The 26,407-nt window shown below is 36.9% G+C and overlaps 1 protein-coding gene across 3 annotated transcripts in view; it reads left to right on the top strand.

Annotated features, from left to right (window-relative positions):
* Window positions 1-26,407, top strand: part of HERC2 (HECT and RLD domain containing E3 ubiquitin protein ligase 2) — a 115,092-nt gene that overhangs the window by 36,302 nt on the left and 52,383 nt on the right. For all 3 annotated transcript variants that reach the window (XM_014960244.1, XM_014960245.1, XM_014960246.1), the window contains exons 9-41: window positions 1,047-1,220; window positions 1,833-2,021; window positions 2,669-2,820; window positions 3,638-3,795; window positions 4,245-4,358; window positions 5,717-5,968; window positions 6,894-7,087; window positions 7,634-7,834; window positions 9,459-9,687; window positions 9,762-9,886; window positions 11,200-11,378; window positions 12,303-12,487; window positions 12,860-13,015; window positions 13,290-13,475; window positions 14,600-14,770; window positions 14,877-14,980; window positions 15,095-15,245; window positions 15,845-16,059; window positions 16,931-17,063; window positions 17,172-17,299; window positions 17,422-17,617; window positions 18,212-18,348; window positions 18,855-19,028; window positions 19,103-19,239; window positions 19,328-19,479; window positions 19,908-20,099; window positions 20,890-21,077; window positions 21,583-21,775; window positions 22,391-22,573; window positions 23,115-23,299; window positions 25,004-25,151; window positions 25,244-25,440; window positions 25,676-25,906. In XM_014960244.1, coding sequence (XP_014815730.1) covers window positions 1,047-1,220; window positions 1,833-2,021; window positions 2,669-2,820; window positions 3,638-3,795; window positions 4,245-4,358; window positions 5,717-5,968; window positions 6,894-7,087; window positions 7,634-7,834; window positions 9,459-9,687; window positions 9,762-9,886; window positions 11,200-11,378; window positions 12,303-12,487; window positions 12,860-13,015; window positions 13,290-13,475; window positions 14,600-14,770; window positions 14,877-14,980; window positions 15,095-15,245; window positions 15,845-16,059; window positions 16,931-17,063; window positions 17,172-17,299; window positions 17,422-17,617; window positions 18,212-18,348; window positions 18,855-19,028; window positions 19,103-19,239; window positions 19,328-19,479; window positions 19,908-20,099; window positions 20,890-21,077; window positions 21,583-21,775; window positions 22,391-22,573; window positions 23,115-23,299; window positions 25,004-25,151; window positions 25,244-25,440; window positions 25,676-25,906 — 5,709 coding nt within the window. The remainder of the gene's footprint in view (window positions 1-1,046; window positions 1,221-1,832; window positions 2,022-2,668; window positions 2,821-3,637; window positions 3,796-4,244; window positions 4,359-5,716; window positions 5,969-6,893; window positions 7,088-7,633; window positions 7,835-9,458; window positions 9,688-9,761; window positions 9,887-11,199; window positions 11,379-12,302; window positions 12,488-12,859; window positions 13,016-13,289; window positions 13,476-14,599; window positions 14,771-14,876; window positions 14,981-15,094; window positions 15,246-15,844; window positions 16,060-16,930; window positions 17,064-17,171; window positions 17,300-17,421; window positions 17,618-18,211; window positions 18,349-18,854; window positions 19,029-19,102; window positions 19,240-19,327; window positions 19,480-19,907; window positions 20,100-20,889; window positions 21,078-21,582; window positions 21,776-22,390; window positions 22,574-23,114; window positions 23,300-25,003; window positions 25,152-25,243; window positions 25,441-25,675; window positions 25,907-26,407) is intronic.

Here is a 26,407-nt window from a genome sequence, read left to right as displayed (position 1 = left end):
AATAACCTAAAACAATGTGTTTAGGAACGCTTATTAATAGCAGATGTAAACTTCTTCTTCCAGCCAAATGTTGTCTGCAGTTATGTTGTTGCTTCAGCTTTGGGATAATGGAACGAGAGAAACAGACAATGAGCGATCTGCACAGGGAACAAGTGCACCCCTTCTACCTTTGCTGCAAAGATTTCAGAGTATAATATGTAACAAAGATGTGCCCAATACTGAGGAAGAGATTCAGGTACTTACCTTTGGATTATTTGAAGGGGGTTTTATGTTGTATCAAATTTAATTTGGCTGCCTAAAATATAAAATTATCCAAACAAAATTTAGATTTACTTTGGCAGTAGTGTTTTCCGTGTAAGATATGTATATATATACACTGCTGTTGTTTGGTTTTCATACATAGATTTGAGTTTCTTGAGATAGGAGGAGGAATGTCATAGTATGGTTAGAGGTAAGCGTTGTGTTCCAGAGTTAATGCTTTTCATAGAATCATAGAATGTGTTGGGTTGAACAGGCACTTGTAAAGGTCATCTAGTCCTGCAGTAAGCAAGGACATCTTTAACTAGATCAGGTTGCTCAGAGCCTCATCAAGCCTGATGTTGAATGTCTCCAGGGATGGGGCCTCCATCAGCTCTCTGGGCAACCTGTTGCAGTGTCTCACCACTCTCATTGTAAAGAGAATGTAACTGTAATAATTAACTTAGAGATGAGAGCAGTTAACTTTTCTGGAGATTTAGCTTGTTTTTATTTAGTTGTGTTTGAACTTAATTGTACTGTCATTCTTAGTGAATATTACTGAGGTTGATGAAACATAATAAATAAGTTCTGTTATGCTTGTAACTTTCTATTATCTCCACAATCTGACTATGTTTTCTCAACATATGTGTTTGGAATGTTCCTGAAAGAAAAAGGATGTGCAGAGTTGGTTTGGTTTCTCTTAAACTTGTGCAGACACTCCGCATGTCTAAGATGTCTTGTGTGTCTGTATGTCTAGTGGTATAGGAATACCTTGAATATTCTTCTGACTGCTCTTTTTTCTTTTTTAGCTCCTGACTTACCCTCTGAGTCCAAATGAAAGTTTTCTAAGGTATCTGACTTTACCACAGGACAATGAGCTAGCGATTGATCTGAGACAAACAGCTGTAGTGATCATGGCCCATTTAGATCGTCTTGCCACCCCATGTATGCCTCCGCAGTGTAGCTCTCCTACATCTCATAAGGTAACTATTTGCAACGCAAAAACTGGTAAGATGTTTTTCCTAAAGGTGTAACTCATTTTCAGTTTGGAAGGAAAACAACTCCTAAGATTCTTCAGATTTCTTTTTGATTTTCACAAGGTAACCCTGAGTCATACTTTTGCTACATCAGTGCTCTGTCCATCAGACTCGGAGTATGATTTTTCAAAAATGATTTTTGAACCATTCTTTCTTATCACAACAGTATGACTAATTCTGCCATAGTTTGAGCTGTTCCTTGTGTTTATCAGAGCAAATGCTCAAGGCTAGACTCTATAAATGTAGGGTGTCTGATGTATTTAAAATTAAAAAAAAAAAAAGGGAAAAAAAAAGTTAAACTTCCCAACTTGAAAAATCTCTGAACACTTACTGTAGATATTTATAGCTTAGTCAGTAGCAGACTAAACTGAATATGATGCATGCAAGTCTTTGTTTTTGATATCTTTTAATAAGTAAGGTTTATTGACTGCTGGCAGTGGTGACTGTCCCATATTTGAGTATGTTTGGCATATAAAGGTTTAAGAAAAAATCTGCTCTGTGCATGTTATTGAGTTCCGTATTTCAAAATTAGTACTTACAGAATTTCTTATTTTCTAGGGCTCTCTGCAAGAGGTCATTGCTTGGGGTTTAATAGGTTGGAAATATTATGCTAATGTGAGTGGTCCAGTTCAGTGTGAAGGACTTGCCAATCTTGGCGTCGTGCAGGTTGCCTGTGCAGAGAAACGTTTTCTAATACTATCTAGGAACGGACGAGTTTATACACAAGCGTACAATAGCGATACTCTGGTGAGTTTTTTTACAGGTTTTAAAAAAAACGTGTTCTCTTCTGTGTTACTTCATAATATGTCTGCAACTTGCACTACTTACAGTACTTTGGAAGAGTAGATGGAGACATACTGAATGTTGTGAGCTTCTGTGTTGTTGGTTTTGAAATTTCAGAAGAAGTGGTTTTGATACCTTGTATTGATTTGAAGTGCATCTGGTTTCCATAATTTTTATCAGGCTAGAGGTTATAAACACAGCGATAATTGCTTTTGTTGGTATGCTGGTCTTAGTAAAAACTGTAGAAATTGACAGATCACTGAAGTAAAATCCATTTGGTATATAACACTGCATCCAGACTGTGTAGTTTCTCAAACAAAACTACAGCGTACCAGAACATTTGTCATTACGATTGCCTATAGGGTTAACACCATTTTCATATATACTGAAGACCTCATAAGGATGGGAACAAAATAACTTCAGAGCATTGTTTTTGTCAGACTCGAATAGTAGATTGGACCTTTTTTTCCTATATACCTCTACTTCATTAATTTGAGTGCACACTTTTGATGAGCCTTAGGAAAACTCTACCTAGTTATTCTGTATATAGGCAAGTGACATGGAAAATGTAAGCAGCTTTTGTAAGTGTATTGCTTTTGTTTGGTTCACAGGGACCACAGCTGGTGCAGAGTTTAGCTTCCAGAAATATTGTGAAGATTGCAGCACATTCAGATGGGCATCACTATCTTGCTTTGTCAGCAAATGGTGAAGTTTTCTCTTGGGGTTGTGGAGATGGTGGAAGACTAGGCCATGGAGATACAGTGTACGTAAAAATTGTGACATTTATTTGCCAGTGTTCTGAATTTATAGTAAAAAAAGTTTAGTTGTGTATGCAAGTATATTCAGCATTTGATATCCGTCTGTTATTGAACAGAAATTGCCTTCTCTCTGCATGCTTTCTCTGCCTTTAATATTCCCAGTTCTGTATTAATGCTACCTTCTGAAATACTTGTACATAGAGTGTATAGCTGTGGTTGCACTGTTATTAGGCTTTTTATTCAAGGTTTTATGAATCCACAACACATTTATCTAGGAGCATTGACTCGGATGTTGGAGTGGGGTCATCATTTCCTGTGCAGTCATGTTGCAGATATCATTCCTTTTCTTCCCCCTTTTTTAAACAATAACATTAGTGCCCTGCTTTTGCATAGGAGCAGTCTTCTACAGGGCTATTCTGTAGGGGGTATACATTAATATATTTTAGAGACTTTAAGTGTCTTCCCCCAGTGCTGAATTCCCTGTAAAGCAAGGGAGTGAATACACAACGGTTAGCAGTGTCATTAAGTTAATTGTTTAGATATAAGATTAAAGATGGTATTTTTATAGTAGACAGATATTTTAAAAATGCTGCATTAATTTTAATGGAAGTAAAAAATCAAAGTCATTATTTCAGTGGTTTGTATGACATGGAACAATCTGAATTTAATTCTTGGCTTAAAGCTCTATTTATATTTTGATACTTCAGACTACTAATAAGGTTTGCAGGTAAAATTGCAGCAATTGTTTTCTGACATGTATGTCACATCGTTTATTATCTATTCATGACCTTTTGTGAAATATGTCACCTTCTCTTTAAATAGCCCTCTGGAGGAACCGAAGATGATATCTGCTTTATCTGGAAAGCAAGCTGGGAAACATGTTGTTCATATTGCATGTGGAAGCACCTATAGTGCAGCCATTACTGCTGAAGGAGAGCTATATACATGGGGACGAGGAAACTATGGCAGGCTTGGTCATGGTATGTTACTTGATATCTTAAGATAGAGTTTTGTTTGTCAAAGAATTGTTTAGTGCCCATCTCAGATGATCTTTTATCCAACGTACCTAACACTGAGTATGTGGTTTCACATGAATTGAAGTAATTATGGGAGGAATTGTCTTAAAACCACTACATTTATATGAATTCTGTGAAAATGAGCACTTGGATGGAGAAGAAAAAATCTACAGTGCTCTCTTCCTTGTGAAGTAAAGACTTATCTCATGGGTTAAGTCCATGCTAGATACCTAAGAAACCATATGGGAGCTTAGTCATGATTCTCAAATCTGAAAACAAAACCAAACCAACAGCCCTCCACCCCCACACAACAAAACACCCAAAAGCAAGCAAAAAAAAAAACCCCAAACCAAAGAAAAGAACCGACCAGACCTTCATGGATTTGCTTCTCACAGAACTACTTTGTTTTGAAGGCTCCAGTGAAGATCAGACCATCCCAATGCTGGTCACGGGGCTGAAAGGACTCAAAGTTATCGATGTGGCCTGTGGAAGCGGAGATGCTCAGACTCTTGCAGTTACTGAAAATGGTTAGTAGCCAAGTATAACTTAACGCTTTTGAGTAAGCTTACCTTTTCTCCCTTTCATTCTGAAAATACTTATGCTGCAGACATTATGCTTATTTCTAGTGGCTTGAATTCTGTAAGAATTTGAAGCTGAAATTCCTTTTGGGGAGATATATATGCGCATTTATATGTCCTTGTGTATAGCGTGTACAGATACGTTGCCATGTGTAGACACACAATATATTCATTATGAATATGCAAATATATATTTCCATTTATGTTATACATTTACATGGGTATTTAAAATATATCTAATACACACATGAAACGCTACATATATGTACGTACGCATCTAAATTCTGTGCATTATTATATAAATGCAAATAGCTCACGTTGACACAACAGTCAGAATTTTGGGTAGGAGAGTTGTATTGGAATCTTGCTTCCCAGCATCCCTGAGCGAGGTGCTTAGGGTGAGACAGATTCAAAACCTGAATTTCACTGTTTGAAGTTAAACCTCAGAGTCATCCCTTAGGAAGAAGATAGCTCTTGGAAGCTAGCTGTTCTTTTAAAATATAGCTGGTTGTGGTGATGTGCTGTATTTAATAGCTGAAAGGTTTGCTCATCCAGGAAATGGAAATCTGAATTGAATTTTTTTTTTCCTCTTGGTCTCCTCCTTGCGTGCTTCCATTACTTATCAGAGTACCTTACAGACTAGCTTATGCAAGTAGGGAACACAAATACATGGGTGTGTAAAACAAGACATTTTCCTGGGGCATGTGTGGGTGTACCATTCTTGAAACGTAATTTTATTTGATGCAGAATGACTTGACTGTTTCTAAGTTCCTATATTAGGGCTTAGATTTAGTGTATTTCAAAAGAAGTTGATAGACAGTAGCATGTTTAATTTCATTTTGTGAAATGGTTGAATGATGAGGACTGAAAATTAAGACAACAGGTTTCACTGACAATTTAGCCATTTGATGTAGAGTGAAATTTAGGATGCTTTATAAATAATACCTTATTATAAAAGAAGGCAGTTTTCAACTAGAGATCTTACTATGGGCTTGATTTGAAGTAGATCCTATGCTTCATATGTTTTTAAGGATTTTCTGTACACTGATGAATTTTCAGTGCATGTTATGTGTTACACTTTTTATGTTTAGGTTTAGCAGCATGGAAACTTCTCAAATCTTTCTCTTTCTTCTTACTATCACGAACTGTTAGAAATTATATAATTCATAACTTCTATTCTTAAAATTAGGAAATTGTGTTTATTATATAGAATCTCAGATTTTTAAGAACTTGCTTGTCAAACCAGATAACTTCATTACATGAAAAAGCAATGGAATATTTTTTGTTTTCTTTCTCTTAATTTAAAGGCCAGGTGTGGTCTTGGGGTGATGGAGATTATGGAAAACTGGGAAGGGGAGGCAGTGATGGTTGCAAGACTCCCAAGCTGATAGAAAAACTTCAAGATCTGGACATTGTGAAAGTACGCTGTGGGAGTCAGTTTTCTATTGCTTTAACCAAAGATGGCCAGGTCTACACCTGGGGAAAAGGTGACAATCAGAGACTTGGACATGGAACAGAAGAGCATGTTCGATATCCCAAGCTTCTGGAAGGCTTGAAAGGTAATTATCAGAGCTAGAAATATTCCCATTTTTTTTTCTTGTTGTTGGAACCTTTTACCATACACTAGAGATCTCAACTTTAAGAATAATGGTACCATGTACTCTTGTCATATTTTATGCTGGTTGCATTGAAAAAGGTAGTACTGCACCTTGCCCATCACTTCTGCATTTATACCTTTAGAATTCTAGCAGACTAGAGCTGCTATGTTACGAATTCTTTAAATGCTACTTGTCTTGTGTTCTCTTTATTCTTACTGCTTTTCTTTTCTTAGGTTCAGCAAAATGCTTATTTAAAATATGTATTTTTGCATTGTCATGCAAATAAAGAGATATATATATGCTTTGATTAAGGCATATGAGTGAAATACATGGAAATCACAGACAACTAGTAATGTCATTGAAGTTGTGTTTGTGCCAGTATTTTTCACTAGTTTGTAACACAGTGAAGATTATTTCTTCTGTTTGTGAGAAACCTGAGGCTCTGTAGGAGAGGATGAGGAAGAAACCTCTTTTATTGCCCCGTCTTTCCTAAAATTGTTGTTCATATGTAATGAATGATCTGATTGAAAGTAACTTCTGAACTAGTAACTACAATATAACTTTATAGTCTGTGTTCATAGATGGGGAGATCTTTTAATAAACCTTTCCTGAAGAGGTATCTGAGTAGAAGGGACACAAAGTAGAAGATTTTTTTTTTTTTTAAACTTGTAACTTTTGTACTTAAGCTGTCTCTTAAGAATCTTTAAATATTTCCTTGGTTTTTCTTTTGCTATACTCTTCCAATCCACTACTAAGGCAAAGGTGAGACTCTTGACGTCCATAACGTGTTCATAGTTAAGTATGGTTGTTTTCCTTACCTCTTGTACTTTTCTGTTAATGATTGTGATCTTTAAGTTATATTTTCAATACTTGACTCTTCTATCAGGAAAAAAAGTGATAGATGTGGCAGCTGGATCTACCCATTGTTTAGCACTGACTGAAGACAGTGAAGTGCACAGCTGGGGAAGCAATGATCAGTGTCAACATTTTGATACATTGAGGATCACCAAACCAGAGCCCGCAGCTCTCCCAGGATTAGACACAAAGCATATCATTGGAATTGCTTGTGGGCCTGCTCAGGTAAGTTTTATTTTTTAATTGTTAATTGCAATTTGTCTTTCTCTCTCTATGAGACTAGTTCTGTACACTAATCCCAGTCCTTCTTTCTGTGCTTGCATGACTTTTCTTGTTTTTTATTCTGAATAAATGAAGGCTTGGAAAAAACAAATCTTGTGCAGTTCCTCTGCCAAAAAAGAATGACTAGCTTTCCCTCTGTTGAGTATTCTGAGTAGCAGCTATTTACCCGTTTTGTTCTTTGTCTGGTACAGCAATTAAAGAGTTGTCAAGTAGAATGTTTCCTGCAGTAAAGATAGTGAGGTATATGAACTGGCATAACTGCACTCTGAAAAATGTAATAAGATATTTCTTTTCTGGAATTGGTAGGGTTTTATGTGTGTTTAGAATGATGAAAGTGGAGGGTTTTCTTCAACAGAAATGCTGATATTATTTCTGCATCTTCTAATACTGTTTGAAGGCAGATGTTAGCTTTACACTCCTAGCTCTAATCAGCGTCATCTTATATTTGGGATATAACTGTTGAATTTTGTGTATTGTTTACATTTATAGAGTTTTGCTTGGTCATCGTGTTCTGAGTGGTCAATAGGCTTGCGAGTGCCTTTTGTGGTGGATGTTTGCCCCATGACATTTGAGCAGCTAGATCTTCTACTAAGACAAGTGACGGAGGGAATGGATGGCTCCTCTGACTGGCCCCCTCCTCAGGAAAAGGAGTGTATGGCTGTGGCAACATTAAACCTTCTAAGGCTTCAGGTACCTTCAGTTTCTTACACATTGAGCAGTCATTGAACTAAATTGCTTGGATGAAAATAATAGACTTAACGCGCTTTAAAACATTTCTGTTGATTTAAAAAGTGAAATAAGTACATCACTTTCTACTATTTGAAATTTGGCAGCTAGTGGTTGTTTTTTTCCTTCTCAACAGCTTTTGGATCTCATTAAAAATGAACTATAAAAATAAAACATAAATGGATTAAGCCTTGTATGCTCACTCAAGCCCATGCACTCTGGGATTTTGAGCATTTCTAAGAATTTTAAATAACAAATATCCCCTTTAGAAGGTGTTTGACAGTCACGGAATCACAGAATGATAGAGGTTAGAAGGGACCTCTGGAGATCATCTAGTCCAACCCCCCTGCCAGAGCAGGTCCACCTAGAGCAGGTTGCACAGGCATGCGTCCAGGAGGGTTTGGAATGTCTCCAGAGATGGAGACTCCACCACCTCTCTGGGCAGCCTGATCCAGTGCTCTGCCACCCTCAAAGTAAAAAAATTCGTCCTCATGTTTAGATGGAACTTCCTATGTTCAAGATTGTGCCCGTTACCTCTTGTCCTGTCACTAGAAAAGACTGGCCTCATCCTCTTGACATCCACCCTTTAAGTATTTATAGGCATTGATCAGATCCCCCCTCAGTTTTCTCTTCTCCAGACTAAAAAGACCCAAGTCCCTCAGCCTTTCCTCATAAGAGAGATGTTCTAGGCCCCTAATCATCTTTGTAGCCCCCTGCTGTACCCTCTCCAGCAGTTGCCTGTCCTTCTTGAACTGGGGAGCCCAGAACTGGACACAGTACTCCAGATGGGGCCTTACCAGGGCAGAGTAGAGGGAGAGTATAACCTCTCTCGATCTGCTGGCCACATCTTCCTGATGCACCCCAGGATGCCATTGGCCTTCTTGGCCACAGGGGCACATTGCTGGCTCATGGTCATCCAGCAAGACTCCCAGGTCTTTTTCTACAGAGCTGCTGAAGTCACTGAAGATGTGCTACTTTTCCTACCACGCTGTAGTGAAGTAGAAATAGTTTAGGTTATTCTTTAGGCTTAATTTCAGAGTTTTAGGGGATATAGTTAAATACGGTTCATAATCTTTGAGTATTAGCTTAAATTCAGTGGGTGTATGAACAAGAAAGTATTTCCCTTTAATTTTACAATTTTACCGATGAAATTTTGTGTCTTGGTCAGTGAAATTACTCAATTGATCCAGAATTTACTTTTTATTTTTTTTGCGGTTCATATATCTTCTTAATTAAAATGGGGCACATTGCTGGCTCATGGTCATCCAGCAAGACTCCCAGGTCTTTTTCTACAGAGCTGCTGAAGTCACTGAAGATGTGCTACTTTTCCTACCACGCTGTAGTGAAGTAGAAATAGTTTAGGTTATTCTTTAGGCTTAATTTCAGAGTTTTAGGGGATATAGTTAAATACGGTTCATAATCTTTGAGTATTAGCTTAAATTCAGTGGGTGTATGAACAAGAAAGTATTTCCCTTTAATTTTACAATTTTACCGATGAAATTTTGTGTCTTGGTCAGTGAAATTACTCTAATTAAAATTTGCCCTTTTTTTTTTTTTTTTTTTTTTTTTTTACCTTTCTTTTTTTCAGCTTCATGCAGCCATTAGTCACCAGGTGGATCCAGAATGCCTTGGCTTAGGTTTGGGCAGCATCCTGCTCAATAGCCTGAAGCAAACTGTGGTAACGTTAGCAAGCAATGCCGGTGTCCTTAATACTGTGCAATCCGCCGCTCAGGCAGTGCTGCAGAGCGGATGGTCCGTGCTACTGCCAACAGCAGAAGAGCGGGCTAGGGCTCTCTCGGCGCTCTTACCCAGTGCAGGTTGGTCCCAAGATTTAAACCTCTTTGTTTCCTGCTTGCATTTCTAGTTTATTAATGTCTTCTCCCATTCTTAGTTTCAGGAAATGAAATGAATGTAAGTCCAGGCCGTAGATTTATGATTGACCTCTTGGTGGGCAGCTTGATGGCTGATGGAGGCTTAGAGTCTGCACTAAATGCTGCTATTACTGCAGAAATTCAGGTAGGTTTCAGCAGCTTTGCAGTTCTGTATAAACAGAATAAGGTGTATCGAGTGTCTTATGAAGTTCGTGGGTTGGTGTTGTGCTCTTTTGACCTGAAACTTGAGCCAGTGTGTTTGTATGGAAGCATGAATCATATTCTCCTTTTTTTTAGGCTGTTTCTTTTCATAGCCTAGAGTGATGATTTTAACAATGGTAACAATTTTTTTTTGGTAAAGGTCTGTAATAGGACCATAACTTTAGAAAGCGCTTTAGAAAGTACTTCCTTGTGGGATTCTTGAATTCTTCACTTCTTTGATGTCACCCATGTCTCCAGCAGAAATTTCAGCCTTGTTTCTTACGAATTCAGGATGAATGAATTCTTTGCAGCATCTCAGATTTCCATGTGTTTCAGACAGGTTCAAATGTTCTAGAGATGCAGACTAAGTTGACTAAGTTCAATCAATGCAATGACTAAGTTCATTGCATTGAAAGGAGCGTTCTGTATATACTGTCTTGTCCATTATCCTCTCAGAGATGACATCCTCTGCACAGATTGCTTTAAGTTCCTGTATTTGCATGTGGATGTGAAAACAAAAATGTGCTTTTTCCCTCCCTTTCATTTGTTGAATCCTTCCTAGTATATTTTCTTCTTGGTTTCTCTCCACTACTGGCAAATGGGGAGGTTTATGTTGCAGAGGAGTGCATATACTAAGTTTTGCTTTGATGCATAGTCTAGCACTAGCATTCTCTAAAGATGTGCAGGACCTCTTGTTTCTTACCCAAGTCTAATAGGGCATATTTATGTTATAGCATAGGTCAGAGATGCCTGAGCCAATTTCAGTTGTGTGCTGAAAGGGGGTTAGGTAGCAGCATACAACACTGCACATGTTAATTTACATTGTCTAAAACCTGGGTGAATTTGTTTCTATAGAGTTCTGTGTGTCTGTAGCTCAGTAGCAAATCTAACCTAGAGTCTTCTCCAGTGGACTGGATTTGTTACTTTCATAAATAACACATAAATACATGCCTTCAGTTATTAGCTACTGGTAGATGTAAACATACATAGAGCAGAAATCGATTGGTAACTTGGTTTGGTGGAAACTGAATTGGGAGTTTGTCTGCTCTTGTTTAACTTCACAATCTTCCCACCCGTTTTACTTTTTTTTTTACTTCTGTTGTTACAGAATATACAATACACATTTGCCTGGTAGGAATTGCTTCATTTCTGGCATAGGTGAAAGTAACTTGATCTTATTATGAATCCTTGTTAGTAAAGTGTTTCATAATCACAGTGGAAGATTGTACATTTTCTTTAATTTCATTTACTTTTTAGGATATTGAAGCAAAAAAAGAAGCACAGAAAGAAAAAGAAATTGATGAACAAGAAGCAAATGCATCAACGCTTCATAGGAGCAGGACTCCATTGGACAAAGACCTTATTAATACTGGAATCTATGAATCTGCAGGAAAACAAAGTTTACCATTAGTTCAGTTAATTCAGCAGTTACTAAGGTAATTGCTTTGAATTTATCTTTTATTTTTGTGCAGAAGATCTGTTTAGATGTTTTAGGAACTAGTCAACTAAAGGATGACTAATTTTGACTAGGAAGTAAATAGCTTCCTGCTAGCATTTTAGTTCCTCAGAAATCAAAATATTGAACATTGTCCTAGCTTGTCTATAATTACGCTATTTTGTTTGTGAAAGAGCAAAATTCTATACTTAATTACGTGATTTTAGAAGGACTTACTGTGTTGCTTTTGTGGATTTTTATACTTCTGTACTCTGAAAGTCTGTGTAACATATAAGACAAATGTTCAAAAGCCTGTCTTTACAGGGTATGAGAAGTGGCACAAATTTATTCAGAACTGAACGTTTTGCCTCAAGGAGACTGTAGGTGGGGCTATAAGTGGGCAAGAAACCTGAATTTTAAATTCTTGCCACTGATAAAGATTTGTGAATGAGTGACAAATAGAGTTCTGAGAACAAAGCTTCTTTATATTGGCTGCAGCAGTATTTAATATGTAGCATATACAGCAGGAAGTAATTATGAGACTACTAAGAAATTTATTGTGCCTTTTAGCTTAATTGTGATAGTAACCATGTAATTTTATCAGTAATGAGACTCTTTTGAACTACATAGTGTCATGACTTTGACTGCAGCCTTTCAGTGAAAATTGTCAGATTATTATTTTTGTAGGGAGTGATGACAAAGAATACAAAATTGATGTATTTTACGAAACCTGTTAAAAGTGCCTCCACAAAAGCCATTGACTCTTTGGGTATTATGTTGCAAACAAGGGAACATCCTACAAAAAAGCTTTGCATCGGTGTCATATATTTGTGTGAAATTCTAGCAAAAGCTTAACCCATGTTTCTATGGACTGTCTTCACTATCAGCACCCTTTAAGTTCTTTGCATACTTTTATCCTAATTAGGAACATCGCTTCCCAGACAATAGCCAAACTAAAAGATGTTGCTCGTCGCATTTCTTCCTGCGTGGACCACGAACATTGTAGCAAAGAGAGATCTGCTTCTCTGGACCTGTTGCTCCGTTTTCAGCGTCTACTTGTTAGTAAACTTTACCCAGGAGATTGTGTTGGGCAGGTCCCTAATACATACAGTAAGTTATTGTAAAAAAAATAAGACAATCTTCCCCCCTCCCCAGCATTTTTGTAATCACGTCCTTTACAGGATTGCGGTTTCTTATTTTAATTTATCTTCATGTCTCATCTATCAGCCCGTTTGCTGAGTCTGTCTGAAAAGTGTTCGAAAGTAGCTTCTTTAAATTGTTTTCTGTGAAGGAAAATTTCTTTTTGGAAGGCAGCAGGATCTAGATAATAAACTTCTTGTAAACTTTTAAAACAATGTGATTTCTTAATTCAATGGTAATACTGAGTGGCTGCATTTCAGAAGAGTTTGGCAGCTTTGGAAATCTGTTTCTTAAATGTGACTATGTGATGGTTTTCTGTGCTCTTTTCTCTTTTTTATACAGGTCCTGACCTCTTAGGTGTTGGCTCTTTACTGAAGAAATACACTGCTCTTCTGTGCACGCACATTAGCGATATACTTCCTGTGGCAACCAGCATTGCTTCTACTAGTCATAGGCATTTTGCAGAAGTATCTCGTGTCGTGGATGGAGATTTAACAGGTATATTTTTCTTCGCTGCCCTCCTTTCCTCTTCTTCCACAAAATTATAAAGTTACATGGTACATGTTCTTGAAAGTTTTAAATAACTAAAATGAGTAAATTTAATGTTTTGATTGATGGGAGAGGAAGAGGGAAAATCTCGATGGGGAAGGCAAGATCTTTGTACTAAAGCAGTAATAGGAGGTGGGATGTATTGCGTGGTGATTTACTTCCATGAGGCTATAAATGTGGGTCTTGAATGAAATCTGAACGTCTTGTGTTTTCTGTCTTTTAGGCATTCTTCTTCCAGAATTGGTAGTTTCTGTAGTACTACTCCTCAGTAAAAATGCTGGATTAATGCAGGAAGCTGGTGCTATCCCTCTGTTGGCTGGCTTGCTAGAACATCTGGACAGATTTAACCACTTAGCCCCTGGAAAGGAAAGGGATGACAATGAGGATTTAGCATGGCCAGGAATAATGGGTATGTACTATAGTGTCTAGACTGTTTGTTTTCATGAAGTAGCTATATAAAAATGGTGACTATTCATGAACTACTGTCAGGAAGGGAATTCTACTTCGGAGTACAAATTTTTATTAACCAATTTGTATGGCAGTCATATAGCAGTATTTATTTCGGTCAATAAATTCTCAAGTTATGTATAGGAGTAGGATTAAACAGAGTACAAATGCAACTTTTTAAAGAAGTTGTTCCCATCACTTCACTTTTTGAATGTGAAAAGTTGCAGTGAAAACAAGTAGTACATCTACACATTTTGTTACTAAATTCTGTCTTTAGCATAAAGGGAGAGTAATGTGTCAGTTTTGAAATAAGAGGGTTTTCTTTTCCCAGGCACTTTATAATATGGGCTGAATCTGGAGTGAAAAGAGAAGCAGAAAATGTGTATTTCTGACTGTGAGCATTTTACTGGTAGAGGGAGGAATGAAACAGGGTTGACATGACCCAAGAGAGCTAAGGGTACCACTGCTAGACACTAGCATGTTGGGAAGAGCAAAAACTGTGAAAATTGAGGTACTGGTCTACTAGAGCAAACTGAGGTGAAAGCATATGTGTGCAAACATCAGATTGATGTTTCTTGCCTGGATGAAATTACCTTTAGTTTGAAGTAGTTTACTGATATATAAATTGGAAGGCTTCAAACATGTATGTAACCTTCCTTCTTTTATTTAAAAAAATATGGATTTAGACTGAAATTAAATATATAGCCAATGCCTTGCAGGCAAGCATGTAATAAAACTGAAGTAATTTTGAGGGAGAACAGACTAGAGCAGTGATTTGCCAGAACACCAAGTTGTTCTGCTCCACCTTCAAACAAAGCAGCTGTACAGTTGGGCAATGCTAGGTCTTTGACAGCGTGACATTGGAGATCAGTGCATAAAACAACACAGTATACACTTAGTTTAATTGCATACTATGTAGACAGGAACATATTAAGAGCTATTTTGACTTTGAATCATATTGAAAGACAAGCAGCCTTTTAATACAGGTGAAGAATTTGATTAGGCAACTGTTAAAAGACTGTTCAGAAAAAACTTTGCTTTCTGTTTTTCTTTTGATAAATTCTCTATTCTGTTTTATACCCGTAGGTTCATTTTTTACTGGCCAGAGTTGCAGAAATAATGAGGAGGTGACACTTATACGTAAAGCTGATCTAGAGAACCACAACAAAGATGGAGGATTTTGGACAGTGATTGATGGGAAAGTGTATGACATAAAGGACTTCCAAACCCAGTCTTTAACTGGCAGTAGCATACTTGGTGAGAATCAGAGTCTGAATTAAAGACACAAATTACTTCTATTTCAAAATGAGATGGCATAAACAAGTTTTTAGATGTTATACTGACTACCTCATTCTTTCATTAGCTCAGTTTGCAGGTGAGGACCCAGTTGTTGCTTTGGAAGCTGCTTTGCAATTTGAGGACACGCGGGAGTCAATGCATGCCTTTTGTGTTGGCCAGTATATGGAGGTAAAAACGTTATATATTAGTGGATATACTTTTTCTAAAGTAAAATATTGCTTTGCTTTCAAAATTCTTGTTGGAGCTCAGTTCTAGCTTCCGACTCCTGTTTCTTTTAATTAGCCTGACCAGGAAGTGATTACAACACCAGATCTGAGTACTCTGTCATCACCTCTAATAGACACAGAAAGGAATTTGGGTCTTCTCCTTGGACTGCATGCTTCCTACCTGGCAATGAGCACACCACTGTCTCCTCTGGAAGTTGAATGTGCCAGTAAGCAGAACTTTATTTTGACCTTAAATAAGTGATAAATACTTGCATGTCAAAGCATGCAAGAAAAAGACACAGGCCAAATAAATTAGCAGGAAATCTAGTCCCTCTTTAGTTATGCTGTCTTCTGAAGAAGTTCTTTATTCTTAACATTAATTAACATACTTATCGAGGTCCAATAATTTAGCAAGATTTAAGTAAGGATTAGATAATTTTGAACAGTTAAATATCCAAAATTTTCAATATACAGGATAGAGAGAATATTGGAAGAGAAAGGGGACTCTGTGTCAGTTACCTCACTAGTTTGCCTTCATTTAAGAGTGCCTGAAGCATCTGGTGTTGGATTCTGTCTTGTTGGGTATCTTAATTTGGTGAATAGAGGGTATAATTTGATATCAATCATAGAAAACTAGCTAAGGCCCTGTTATCTCTAAACAGTGATGGCTGTCCCTTTTTTTCTGTGAAAAAGTTTCGGCAAGTGGAAGAGCAGCTAAACCTTCTGTTTTGAGCTGTGTGTGCATTGTATTTGAGGGAATTGTTGAGTCTTGGTAGCTTAATCTTTTGTCAGAATATACATTTGTGTTTTCTTTTCTTTCTTTTAGAATGGTTGAAGTCATCTATCTTTTCTGGAGGCTTGCAAACTAGTCAGATTCATTACAGTTACAATGAGGAAAAAGATGAAGACCATTGCAGTTCACCTGGTAACACCACCCCAAATAAAGCAAAACTATACACACATCGATTAACTTTGAGTGACCATTCACAACCTTTTCTCCAAGCTATTGCAGATAATAATATTCAGGATCACACTGTGAAGGTAAGCTCTCAGTAGTTCTCTTCACAAAAAATGTTGCTGAAGGGAGACAGTGGTGGCCTGCAACAATTTTGTGGGTGAAAATTCTCCAGAAGTTATAGCAAAACAATTGTAAAAACTTATTTCAGACTTACTTTTTGTGATGGAGAGGCTGAATACTACTAATGGATAAAATTTCCATGTTTCACTTAATATCATGTGATTTCTTCTTTTGAATTTTTGAGTGGGAGAACTAAAAAGTTTACATGTATTCTTACCCAAAAAAATTATTTATGCATTACTTTTCATGTCAAGTTTTAGTAACATTGACAGACTCTGCTCACCTCCAGTTGAACTAAGATGGAGTTTTCTTCCTCAAAGCAGATGTGTGTTGTGTCAGTTGCATATATGCCTTTGTCTTAAAGTCCCTTTGTACCATGGGGTTCAGGTTTCACCTCACTGGAATTGTGGATGTTATGAAAACCCCTAAGATTTGCATTGATTACTGTCTTCTGTGATACTTTCAGTTTTTCTGACCCTTTTCAAAAAACCCCAAGTTAATCCTTGGGAGGATAGCCATAATGATGAGTCAGGAGAAGACAAAAATTGTGTTAGGTGACGTGGCTATCTCAGAAAGAGATAAAAGCACTAGAAGCTTTGTTCCTTGAGCAACATTGCTCTTATACAAGAAGAATGATACAGGGTATTCTTTGTAGCATTAGGTTATAATTGCTGCGTATTAAATAGTGCATATTGTGTGTTCTATGTCACTTCTGAATGTTAGTTCAGATTCTGGAGGTTATTCAGTGTTATTTAAATGCTGGCTGCAGTATGTTGGGTCCTTTCACTGTATTTAAAAACAAAGTTAAATAGAGGCTGTTGTGTGTTTTTGTAGGACTTCTTGTGTCAAATAGAGAGATACTGTAAACAGTGTCACTTAACAACACCAATCACATTCCCTCCTGAGCATCCTGTGGAAGAAGTAGGACGTTTGTTGTTATGTTGTCTTCTGAAGCACGAAGATTTGGGTAGGTAGGCTTGTGGTATAGCTGTCCCAGAATATGTTTTGGACCAGTTTAAAGTCTGTTATGGATGATTTGGAAATGCATATTCAGAGATTGTCTTTTCCCATTAAGGTCACGTAGCACTGTCTCTTGTTCATCCTGGTACCCTTGGAGTTGACCAGGTAAAGCACAAAACCTTACCAAAATCTGTAGTGGATGTGTGTCGTGTTGTCTACCAAGCAAAATGCTCACTGATTAAGGTAAGGCTCTTACCTGCTGAAGTTTAGATTATTTTTCATTTGAAGTGTTTTATTAAAAAGTTACATATTGTTCATTTTATTGCATATTAAACAATAACCTAATATTTCGATGGCTTTTCTAGACCCATCAAGAACAAGGACGTTCTTACAAGGAAGTTTGTGCTCCTGTCATTGAACGTTTGAGATTCTTATTCAATGAACTACGTCCCGCAGTTTGCAATGATCTCTCTATAATGTCTAAATTTAAACTTCTTAGTTCCTTGCCCCGATGGCGGAGGGTAGCTCAGAAAATAATTAGAGAAAAAAGGAAAAAAAGAGGTAAGGCAATGTTAATGTTGTATTTTCTTTGAAACTGCGCAAATCAATCTGATTCCAAGGTCTGTTACTCTATATTTGAGACTCTTGATAGCTAAAGCATCAAAGCTTTTTGCTTTCTGCTGCATTTTCCTGAAGTTTTCTAAATCAATGGTTACACGTCAGTTCCTACAGCAAAAACAGGCAGAGGAGAGTCAAGGTTAGGTGAGGCATGCTTCTTCTGTTCCAGCATATTAAAACTGATTGATCAATATCAGTCCCTCTGAATTGGTTTTAGTAGAGTTTAACTAGAAGTGGCATTTTACTAAAAATCGTGTTTTATGAAAACAGAGTAGTCAACTGTTTAACTGGAAATAAATTGATGTGGTGAACAAACACTCAAGTGCTTTTGAAGCTGGTCTTTAAAGATAAAAGCGTATTGCAGATATTACTAAAGTGGATTTGTTAATAGTTGGACATAGAGTTCACCAAGGGTACATTTCCATTGTGTTACAGGCAGATGTTAAGCATTCTGTATGCTTATCATGCAAAACTAAAATGTGACACTGTAAAATATTACAGGTTACATGAGAAAATATATATTTTTTTTATTTCTAGTGCCAAAAAAATCTGAATCTGCTGATGTGGAAGAATCCAAACTTGGAAACGAAGAGAGTGATTTAGAAGAATCCTGTGTGGTACCTCACAGTCCTGTACCTATAGAGAAAAGGCCCATACCAATCAAATCACCCAAGGTAGGCTATCTGATTTTGAATCAACCTTGTGAATCAAAATAACAAGAGGAAAAAATATTACCTAAAGCATGATTGCTATAAGTTGGCATTTAATATTCTGATAATGGGAGTTTGGGATACATATATGGCACATTGTTTTAGTGAAACATGAATTAATTCTTAAAAATAAGCTTGTGTACTGCATATTTAGAATATGTAAAAGTACCTTCTCTAGTTTTTAGGGTACTAATAATCTTAGAAGTGTTCATATAAAGCTTAATTTCAAAATAAAACGTTGTGATGGGTTACTTCCTCTTTTTTGAATATTAATACATTTGAAGTTTTATGGAGCAATTTTAAACAAGATAATGAGTTACAAATAATATTAAGCTCTTTCTTGGCATTGAAGAAGTTCTCTCTTTCCCTCCCCTCCAAGTATTTTATATTTGGACATGGTTTTACATGAAATAACTTACATTTTCAGTAATTTAAAATCTGCTTTAACATGCTGCCTTCCTGTTTTTCAGGATAAGTGGCAGCCACTTTTGAGTACAGTTACAGGTGTCCATAAATACAAATGGCTGAAGCAAAATGTCCAAGGCTTGTATCCACAATCTGCCCTCCTTAACACCATTGTTGAATTTGCACTTAAAGAGGAGCCAGTGGATGTAGAAAAAATGAGAAAATGTTTACTAAAACAGGTAAAATAGATGAAAATGGGCTTGTGTGTATTAGCAGTTTACATAAGTATGACAAGCTTTTTTTTCTTTTGCAGTTGGAAAGAGCAGAAGTTCGTCTGGAAGGAATAGATACTATTCTGAAATTGGCAGCAAAAAATTTTTTGCTCCCATCTGTGCAGTATGCTATGTTCTGTGGATGGCAGAGGCTTATTCCAGAAGGAGCCAATATAGGGTAAAACTTCTTGTTCTTATTGCTTTCACAATTCTTCACTAAGAAAAGAAAAAAAACAACTTATTTTTGTTGTTGTTTTTCTGCAAAGGGAACCTCTTACTGACTGCTTGAAGGATGTTGATCTGATCCCACCATTTAACAGAATGCTGCTAGAAGTAACTTTTGGGAAGTTGTATGCGTGGGCTATTCAGAATGTCCGGAACATCTTGCTGGATGCTAATGCAAAATTTAAAGAACTAGGTGAATCTCATTATGTTGTTGTTAGCTTGGGGGAAGGCTGTTTTAAATTAATATTGATTTTTTTTTTCTTTAAAGTTCCCAATAATTGATATCCTAAAATCAGTTCCCTTGGTTTGTGCTGCAAAACACTTTGACTTTCTGTCCATCCATGTGTCATTCCACTCCCTTCCTGTTCTCCCTTAACTCACTTTTCAGTCTGTAAGAGAATGTTGTTGGTAGCCCAGCAGCAGGTGATTGATTACTCATTAGTAACATTTTTACCATTAAAATCTAAATTATAAAAAGTTTCTTGGAACTTCAGTGCCTAAGTTCTTAAAGCCAAGCAGGGACTAAAAAAATATTTCAAGCCATCAAACAAATCTATAACCTGTTTTATTGTAGCTCCCAAATGTCAGCTGACGTTGCTATTTATATTTCTTTTGAATTAGGTGTGCAGCCTGTTCCTCTACAAACAATTACTAACGAGAATCCAGCAGGACCAAGTCTTGGGACTATTCCACAAGCGCGCTTTCTGTTGGTCATGCTCAACATGCTGACGCTGCAACACGGTGCTAATACCTTGAGCCTCCTCCTCAATTCTGGAATGCTGGCCTTGACGCAAACAACGCTGCGGCTGATAGGTATGAGATCATCTGCTTTCTTGTTTGGAAAAAAGCACATTTTACAATCTCCTGTATGTTTTACCTGTTGGTGTTCCCATACTCCAGAATGACTTTACGGCTTAAAGGTAGTACTTAATGCTCTACACCTTTACCACTGATACAAAAACCACATGTGAAAGCACAATGGAGATAGAAGTTAGTTTGACTATAGCCTTTATTCATTCAGGATTTTTCTCCTAAGCCTTTGCTTTAGCCATCCTTGCTGGAATTTAGGAACGATAATGCAGTTTTGGTGGAAACATTACAAATAAAATTGAAATGTAAACACTAAAAAGTGCCTGCTCCCTTTCATTTTTTGTAGCTATTAAAACCGTTCTCAGTCTGCGTAAAGCTTCCTTTGTTAGTGCTGGTATTTTGCCATGATTCAAGTTGGCCTGCTTTTCCTTTCCTGGTTTTTTAAATATTAGCAAGTATTTGTTTTTGTAACTGGTATTGAACTGGAGTGCTCATAAAAAGTTTTTCCAAAAACATTCTGTTGTTAGAACCACCTAGCCACTGGACTTGTCATTGTGATGTCTTTATTATTTGTCACTTAATTTTGTTCAAACAAGTATTAAAAGCCATGTGCATTCAAAACCGTTATATTCTAGTTACCTGCAAGCTCATCTGTCACCTGTTATGTCAGCTTTCCTGTTTGTTATTGCTCTTATGTTGCAAATCTTATGTACCTGAAAGTTTAAGTGTGACAAATGTACGTGTAAAAACTTGTAGCTGGTTTTAAATTTTTTTATCCTGTTCTTTCTCTTAGGACCTAGTTCTGACAACATCGAAGAAGACATGATTACCTCTTCTCGTGGAGCTTCTGCCACAGTCCTAGAAGAGTCAAGAAAGGAAACTACACCTGTTCAGCTCCCTGTTTCTGGACCAGAGCTGGCAGCCATGATGAAAATTGGTACCAGAGTGGTGAGAGGGGTAGACTGGAAATGGGGTGATCAGGTACAATTTTTTTCATACAGGTTTGGGTGTGTTAAAATCTAAAGTCTTTATTCAGTGGACTGTCTGTGAATTTTATGTTCAAACTTTAAAGGTAATTTTAAATTTCAAAGACTTGGAGAATTAACATAAAATATATTAATTATTTGTTAAACTTCATTTTTGGAGATGAAAATTCTTTTTTAGTGAGGCTGTTCTAATTAGTGATTTAACAGGAAATGAATGTTTGCTACAATATTGTACTCTTCCAACTAGGTGTCTATGGCACTTATGTAGGACATAGTAAAATAAATGTAAACATGAGTGTTGCTGCAGTTTACTGGCGTGTTTTCTTGTGAAGATTGTGAGATGTTTTCCAACTTTATGCTAGATTTTGAAACATTATTGAATGTTTATTGCCTTACCATGAAGTTAGCAGCACAAAAGAGCAATTGCATTATTAATTTATGAACTTTTGATAGGAGTTAGTTTTCTTCATTGTGTAACTTGAGCTGCTTTCTTCTGCCAGGATGGACCCCCTCCAGGTTTGGGTCGTGTAATTGGAGAATTGGGAGAAGATGGCTGGATCAGAGTGCAGTGGGACACTGGAAGTACAAATTCATACAGAATGGGGAAGGAAGGAAAATACGATCTCAAACTAGCTGAGCCGCCGCCGGCAACACAGCCCACAACAGAGGATTCAGATACTGAGGATGATTCTGGTAAAAAAGCAATATTTTTTTTTAATAGAAGTGGAGGCCAGGTTGTAGTTGAATTCCAAAATTGATAGTTCATAGTATGAAAAAGCCTCTTTCTCAGGAGAAAATGCTCTGTCAAAGAAGATTAGTTTAATAGGTGTATGTTCCTGACCAGAATCTTTCTGAAGATAGCTTTACCTTGAGAAAGGAGGATACAAAGGCTGGTATCACACTTTTTGCATATTCATGGGCCAAAGAAAACAGTATTATCCAACTGAAATAGTTTCAGTTACAGATACCAGGACGTATACATTTTAAAATATGTTAATGCCATTCTAAAGTGTGTTGTTTATATGGGCTAATTATACATCCAGTCATAATGCTTCCCTGTTCTTGGCACTGCATTTGATATTTCTTTCAAGATGTGTACTGCTAGAGAATAACTTGAAAGATGTCTTCACAAAATATCTGGTTTATATTTTGCTCTTCCAGTTGGAAATAAGGAATCTTCTTAATGTCAAACAATCTCAGAGAAAACATTTACAACAAACACCTCACTTCATGTTTGTTTAAGAACTCTTTGTGAAATAGATTAACTCAATATTAATGTATTCCTTTGCCTTTTGTGTCTTCCTTCAGAAGGAGAACAAGTTGAAAGGAATCTCCACCCCACTTCCATGATGCTTACGAGTACGGTGAACCTCTTGCAGACACTGTGTCTCTCTGCTGGTGTCCATGCTGAAGTCATGCAAAGTGACGCTACTAGGACTTTATGTGGTCTACTCCGTATGCTTGTGGAGAGTGGAACAATAGATAAATCAGGTATATTATTTAGAAACAGTCTGACTCAGCTGTGTGCTTCTGTTTTGTGCTTCGTTGTCTTGTAGCTTTGTAAATCTTTTGTTACTAGTTTATAATCTTTAAGGCCAAAGGCTAGAAAAAGCATTTTCAGAGCATTAAAAAATCTTAATTGTTAGCACAAGCAATGTGAGTGATCTTGAGCATTCTTAGAACATTTAGCAGTAAGAGCAGGAGAAATGCATGGGATGTGTATGTTTATGGTTGGCTTAGACAATAATTTTTTTTAACAGTCTTTTTGAGGAGAACAGTATGACTGGATGTCATATTGATTTCCATAGCCACTTAATAATTTTAGAAATAATGCTAATGACTTTGAAATGAGGAAACAGTGTAAGTTTGAGAATTGTTTTAAAGGCACATCTAATAAAATGAATTACAGACTCTAAATTGAAGTTAATAGTTCATGTAAAGAATATGATTTGTCAAAAAAAAGCCCCATGTAGTATATATAGAGAAATACGTAGCTGTCAACTGTTATATGTATATATCTTTTTGTTTTTAGCTTCCTTGCCAAATAAATTAGTTTATAAAGAACAGCATAGGAGTTGGTGCACGTTGGGATTCATTCGAAGTATAGCACTCATGCCTCAGATGTGCAGCACTCTTAGTACATCTCAGTGGATAACTTTGCTAATGAAAATTGTTGAGGGGCATGAATCTTTCACTGCTGCTTCACTACAGAGACAGGTAATGTGTATATTTCCAAATTACTTTGATAGGCAATTAATTCAGTAGACTTTAGTTGTCTTTAAAAAAAAAAAAAGGCCTATTTTAAAAAAACAGATGGGAAACGTCCTTAAGTCAATCTTTAATTAATTGGAAAAAAGATAACATGTCTTCTTATGTTTAGGATTCATTGTTTTAAATATACATCTGTAAGTTTTTTGAGCCTTCAGGGCACTGCAGACTCCCTTGTTCTATTGAAAGCCTGCAAGTTTTGCACAGGTGAGAGAACAAAACAGTGTTTCAAAAATGTATTCTGGAAACTCCCATATAATGTTTCCTAGAAGTTGAATAAAGAAAAGAATACCAAAAAGATGGTTAGGAAAAATGTGCAATTTCATGTTAAAGTTATCAAATTGTGTATTATCTACTTTCCCTGCTTTTGTGGTAGACTGTTACTATTGTTATAATTACAGTCTTTCTTAAGAAGCTGCATCTTTGCATCTTTATTTGGTATTGTATGTCCCTTGTCCCCTTCTGCCTTTTCTTTTTTCTTCTTTTCTTCTTTTTTTTCTTTTTTTTGTGAGGTTGGGTTTTTTTGTGATTTTTTTTAACTTTTCCTTAGCATCTTATAGTACCTTTTTCATGAGATTGGAAGGCAGCCTTATTATGCAATAACTCTTCTAAGTTTTAAGGTTTGGGGATCAAAAGATCTTCTTAATCTTTTCCTTGATAAGACAAGTAAAGACTTGTATCATAAAGGCCTTTGTGGTTTTTTGTGATCTTCCAGCAAATTCTTGCCAATTTTTTTCATGTGGTGAGACTTCTGTTGTCATCCAGGATTTAGTGCATTAGTCATCTGTGCTGTTCAGGGAATACTCGAGAGAAATGAGCATTTCTCATCTACCAGCATCTAACTTAATAAGGAAAAGACAAGACCTTGAAGTTTTAGAAATACGTGTTATTGGCAGAGGGTTACAAGAGAGGTTATCTTCACTGTGCTTGGTCACTTGTATTGTACTGCTCCTCTGGGTAGAAGATGAGGAAGCTCAAAACCTGGAATACTCCTATTCAGAGTGTGCAGCCCCATCTGCTCTTTGATACTGCAGCTCGGCACCTTCCCCATGTTTCTTGTCAGTCCTGCACTGGGTGTCTGGGTTTAGAGGTGGCAGCCTGTTCCTTCTGTGTTGGAGGCCCTAGTTTTGCAATAACTACTTTTGGGTGTCACTGTGGTTGCTTTTTGCCTTCTTGTATCATTCAGCTTTATATCTCATGATTTTTAATTATCATACCTACATTGTGGAACACTTGAAAACTTCCATTCTGAAATACATCTTAGTACTGAGTTCTGAGTATGGAATCTGAACAAACCTTCCCATTCTGTATTCCTATTTTTCCTATGTGTTTTAGTCATTTACATTGTTTCCCAGTATGTGTTTGTCTCATGTCCTGAGTATTGAAGAGGTTGTATTCACTAATACAACGTGCCAATAAAATTGTTACTGACTTTGAACTGGCACAGCTTCTTTTAAAATACTCCATAGCAAACTGAACAGAAGATTGGTAGCTCTGTCATGTCTACATCCAGAAAGAAAGCAATATTATGGAAAGAACTACAGAGGAAGGCTAACTTTTAAAATGTCTTTCTTCTATACTTAATATGTTTGAGAATTTCTTTAATATTTGGTGACTTAGAATGGAATAACACTAATTTTCTTCTCTTTTTAGATCCTTGCTGTACATTTGTTGAAAGCAGTACTTCCATCCTGGGATAAAAATGAAAGGTCAAGAGACATGAAATTTCTTGTGGAAAAACTGTTTGGATTTTTAGGCAGCCTGCTTAGTACTTGTTCTTCAGATATCCCACTACTCAGAGGTAGAGGAATCTTCCCTCAGTGGCTTATTTTTACGCATAGAAAATACGTGCCTTAAATTGATAACTCTCGTGCAATTCCTTTGTCTTTCCAGAATCTACTCTGAGAAGGAGAAAGGCCAGGCCCCAAGCATCTCTAACTGCCACTCACAGTAGTACTTTAGCAGAAGAGATAGTGGCACTGCTGAGGACGCTCCACTCGCTCAGCCAGTGGAATGGACTCATAAACAAGTACATCAACTCTCAGCTAACCTCCATCACCCACATCTTTGCAGGAAAACAGTCAGAAGGGGTAGTTTCCACGTTTTAAAATAAGCTCATTTTTATAGCAATATTTATTTTGAAATGATAAATATTAAATGTTTTTAAACAATATTAAGCTTAATTTTGAAACCATTTTTCTATTTATATATGCGTATTTGTTTTGTAATTTTTTAAATTGAAGTATGTGTGATTAACTTTGTATTTTAAAGCAGAGAGAAGTTTTGTGTTTTCTCCCTACAGTTAACTTTACTGTTCTTTGTTAGGCTGTGTTGGATGACTACTTCCCTGACACTGAGAATCCGGAGGTGGGAGGCCTGATGGCAGTGTTAGCGGTGATTGGTGGCATAGACAGTCGCTTGAGACTGGGTGGACAAGTAGTTCATGATGAGTTTGGAGAAGGCACAGTCACACGCATCACCCCAAAAGGGAAAATAACTGTACAGTTCTACGACATGCGGACGTGTAGAGTGTGCCCTCTGAATCAACTAAAACCAGTAAGTTCGTTTCATTAAAACTTTAATACAGGGAAGGGTATGATTAAAGACTCTGATGTGGTGCAAAGAAAATATTTGTTCTTCATTGGGTAAATACAATGACGTTCATCACATACAATGCTCTGAATGCAAATGTAAAATGATACTCGTACAAACCTCTCTAGGGCCTTTAATGCCTGTCCTCATTTGTTGAGGAAGCAGAAGGCATTTGAGCTGAAGGCCGTTAACTTGAGGTAAAATCCCAAGTCATGACTATGTGGTTTACAGCTCTTACACGAGAGGAGCTTACTTGTTTGTCTTAACTTGATTTGGTGACTAATGTAGAAAGTGGTGAGCGTTATCTTTTGAGTCTTCATCTCAAGTTGCTTAATGTGACTTTAGTGAAAGCACAGTCAAAGTGTCTGGTCTGCTTCAGGGTCTGTGGTTCTGCCTTTCTCTTGGCTGTCTTGTCTTTTCACCAGGTAGACTTGCAATTGCATGGTACAAATACAGGTTTAGGAG

The sequence above is a fragment of the Calidris pugnax genome, unplaced genomic scaffold, assembly GCF_001431845.1.
Source record: "Calidris pugnax isolate Ruff unplaced genomic scaffold, ASM143184v1 scaffold188, whole genome shotgun sequence".
Lineage (NCBI taxonomy): Eukaryota > Metazoa > Chordata > Aves > Charadriiformes > Scolopacidae > Calidris > Calidris pugnax.
Note: the sequence above shows the minus strand (reverse complement) of the source record. Positions and strands in the feature narration are given on the sequence as shown.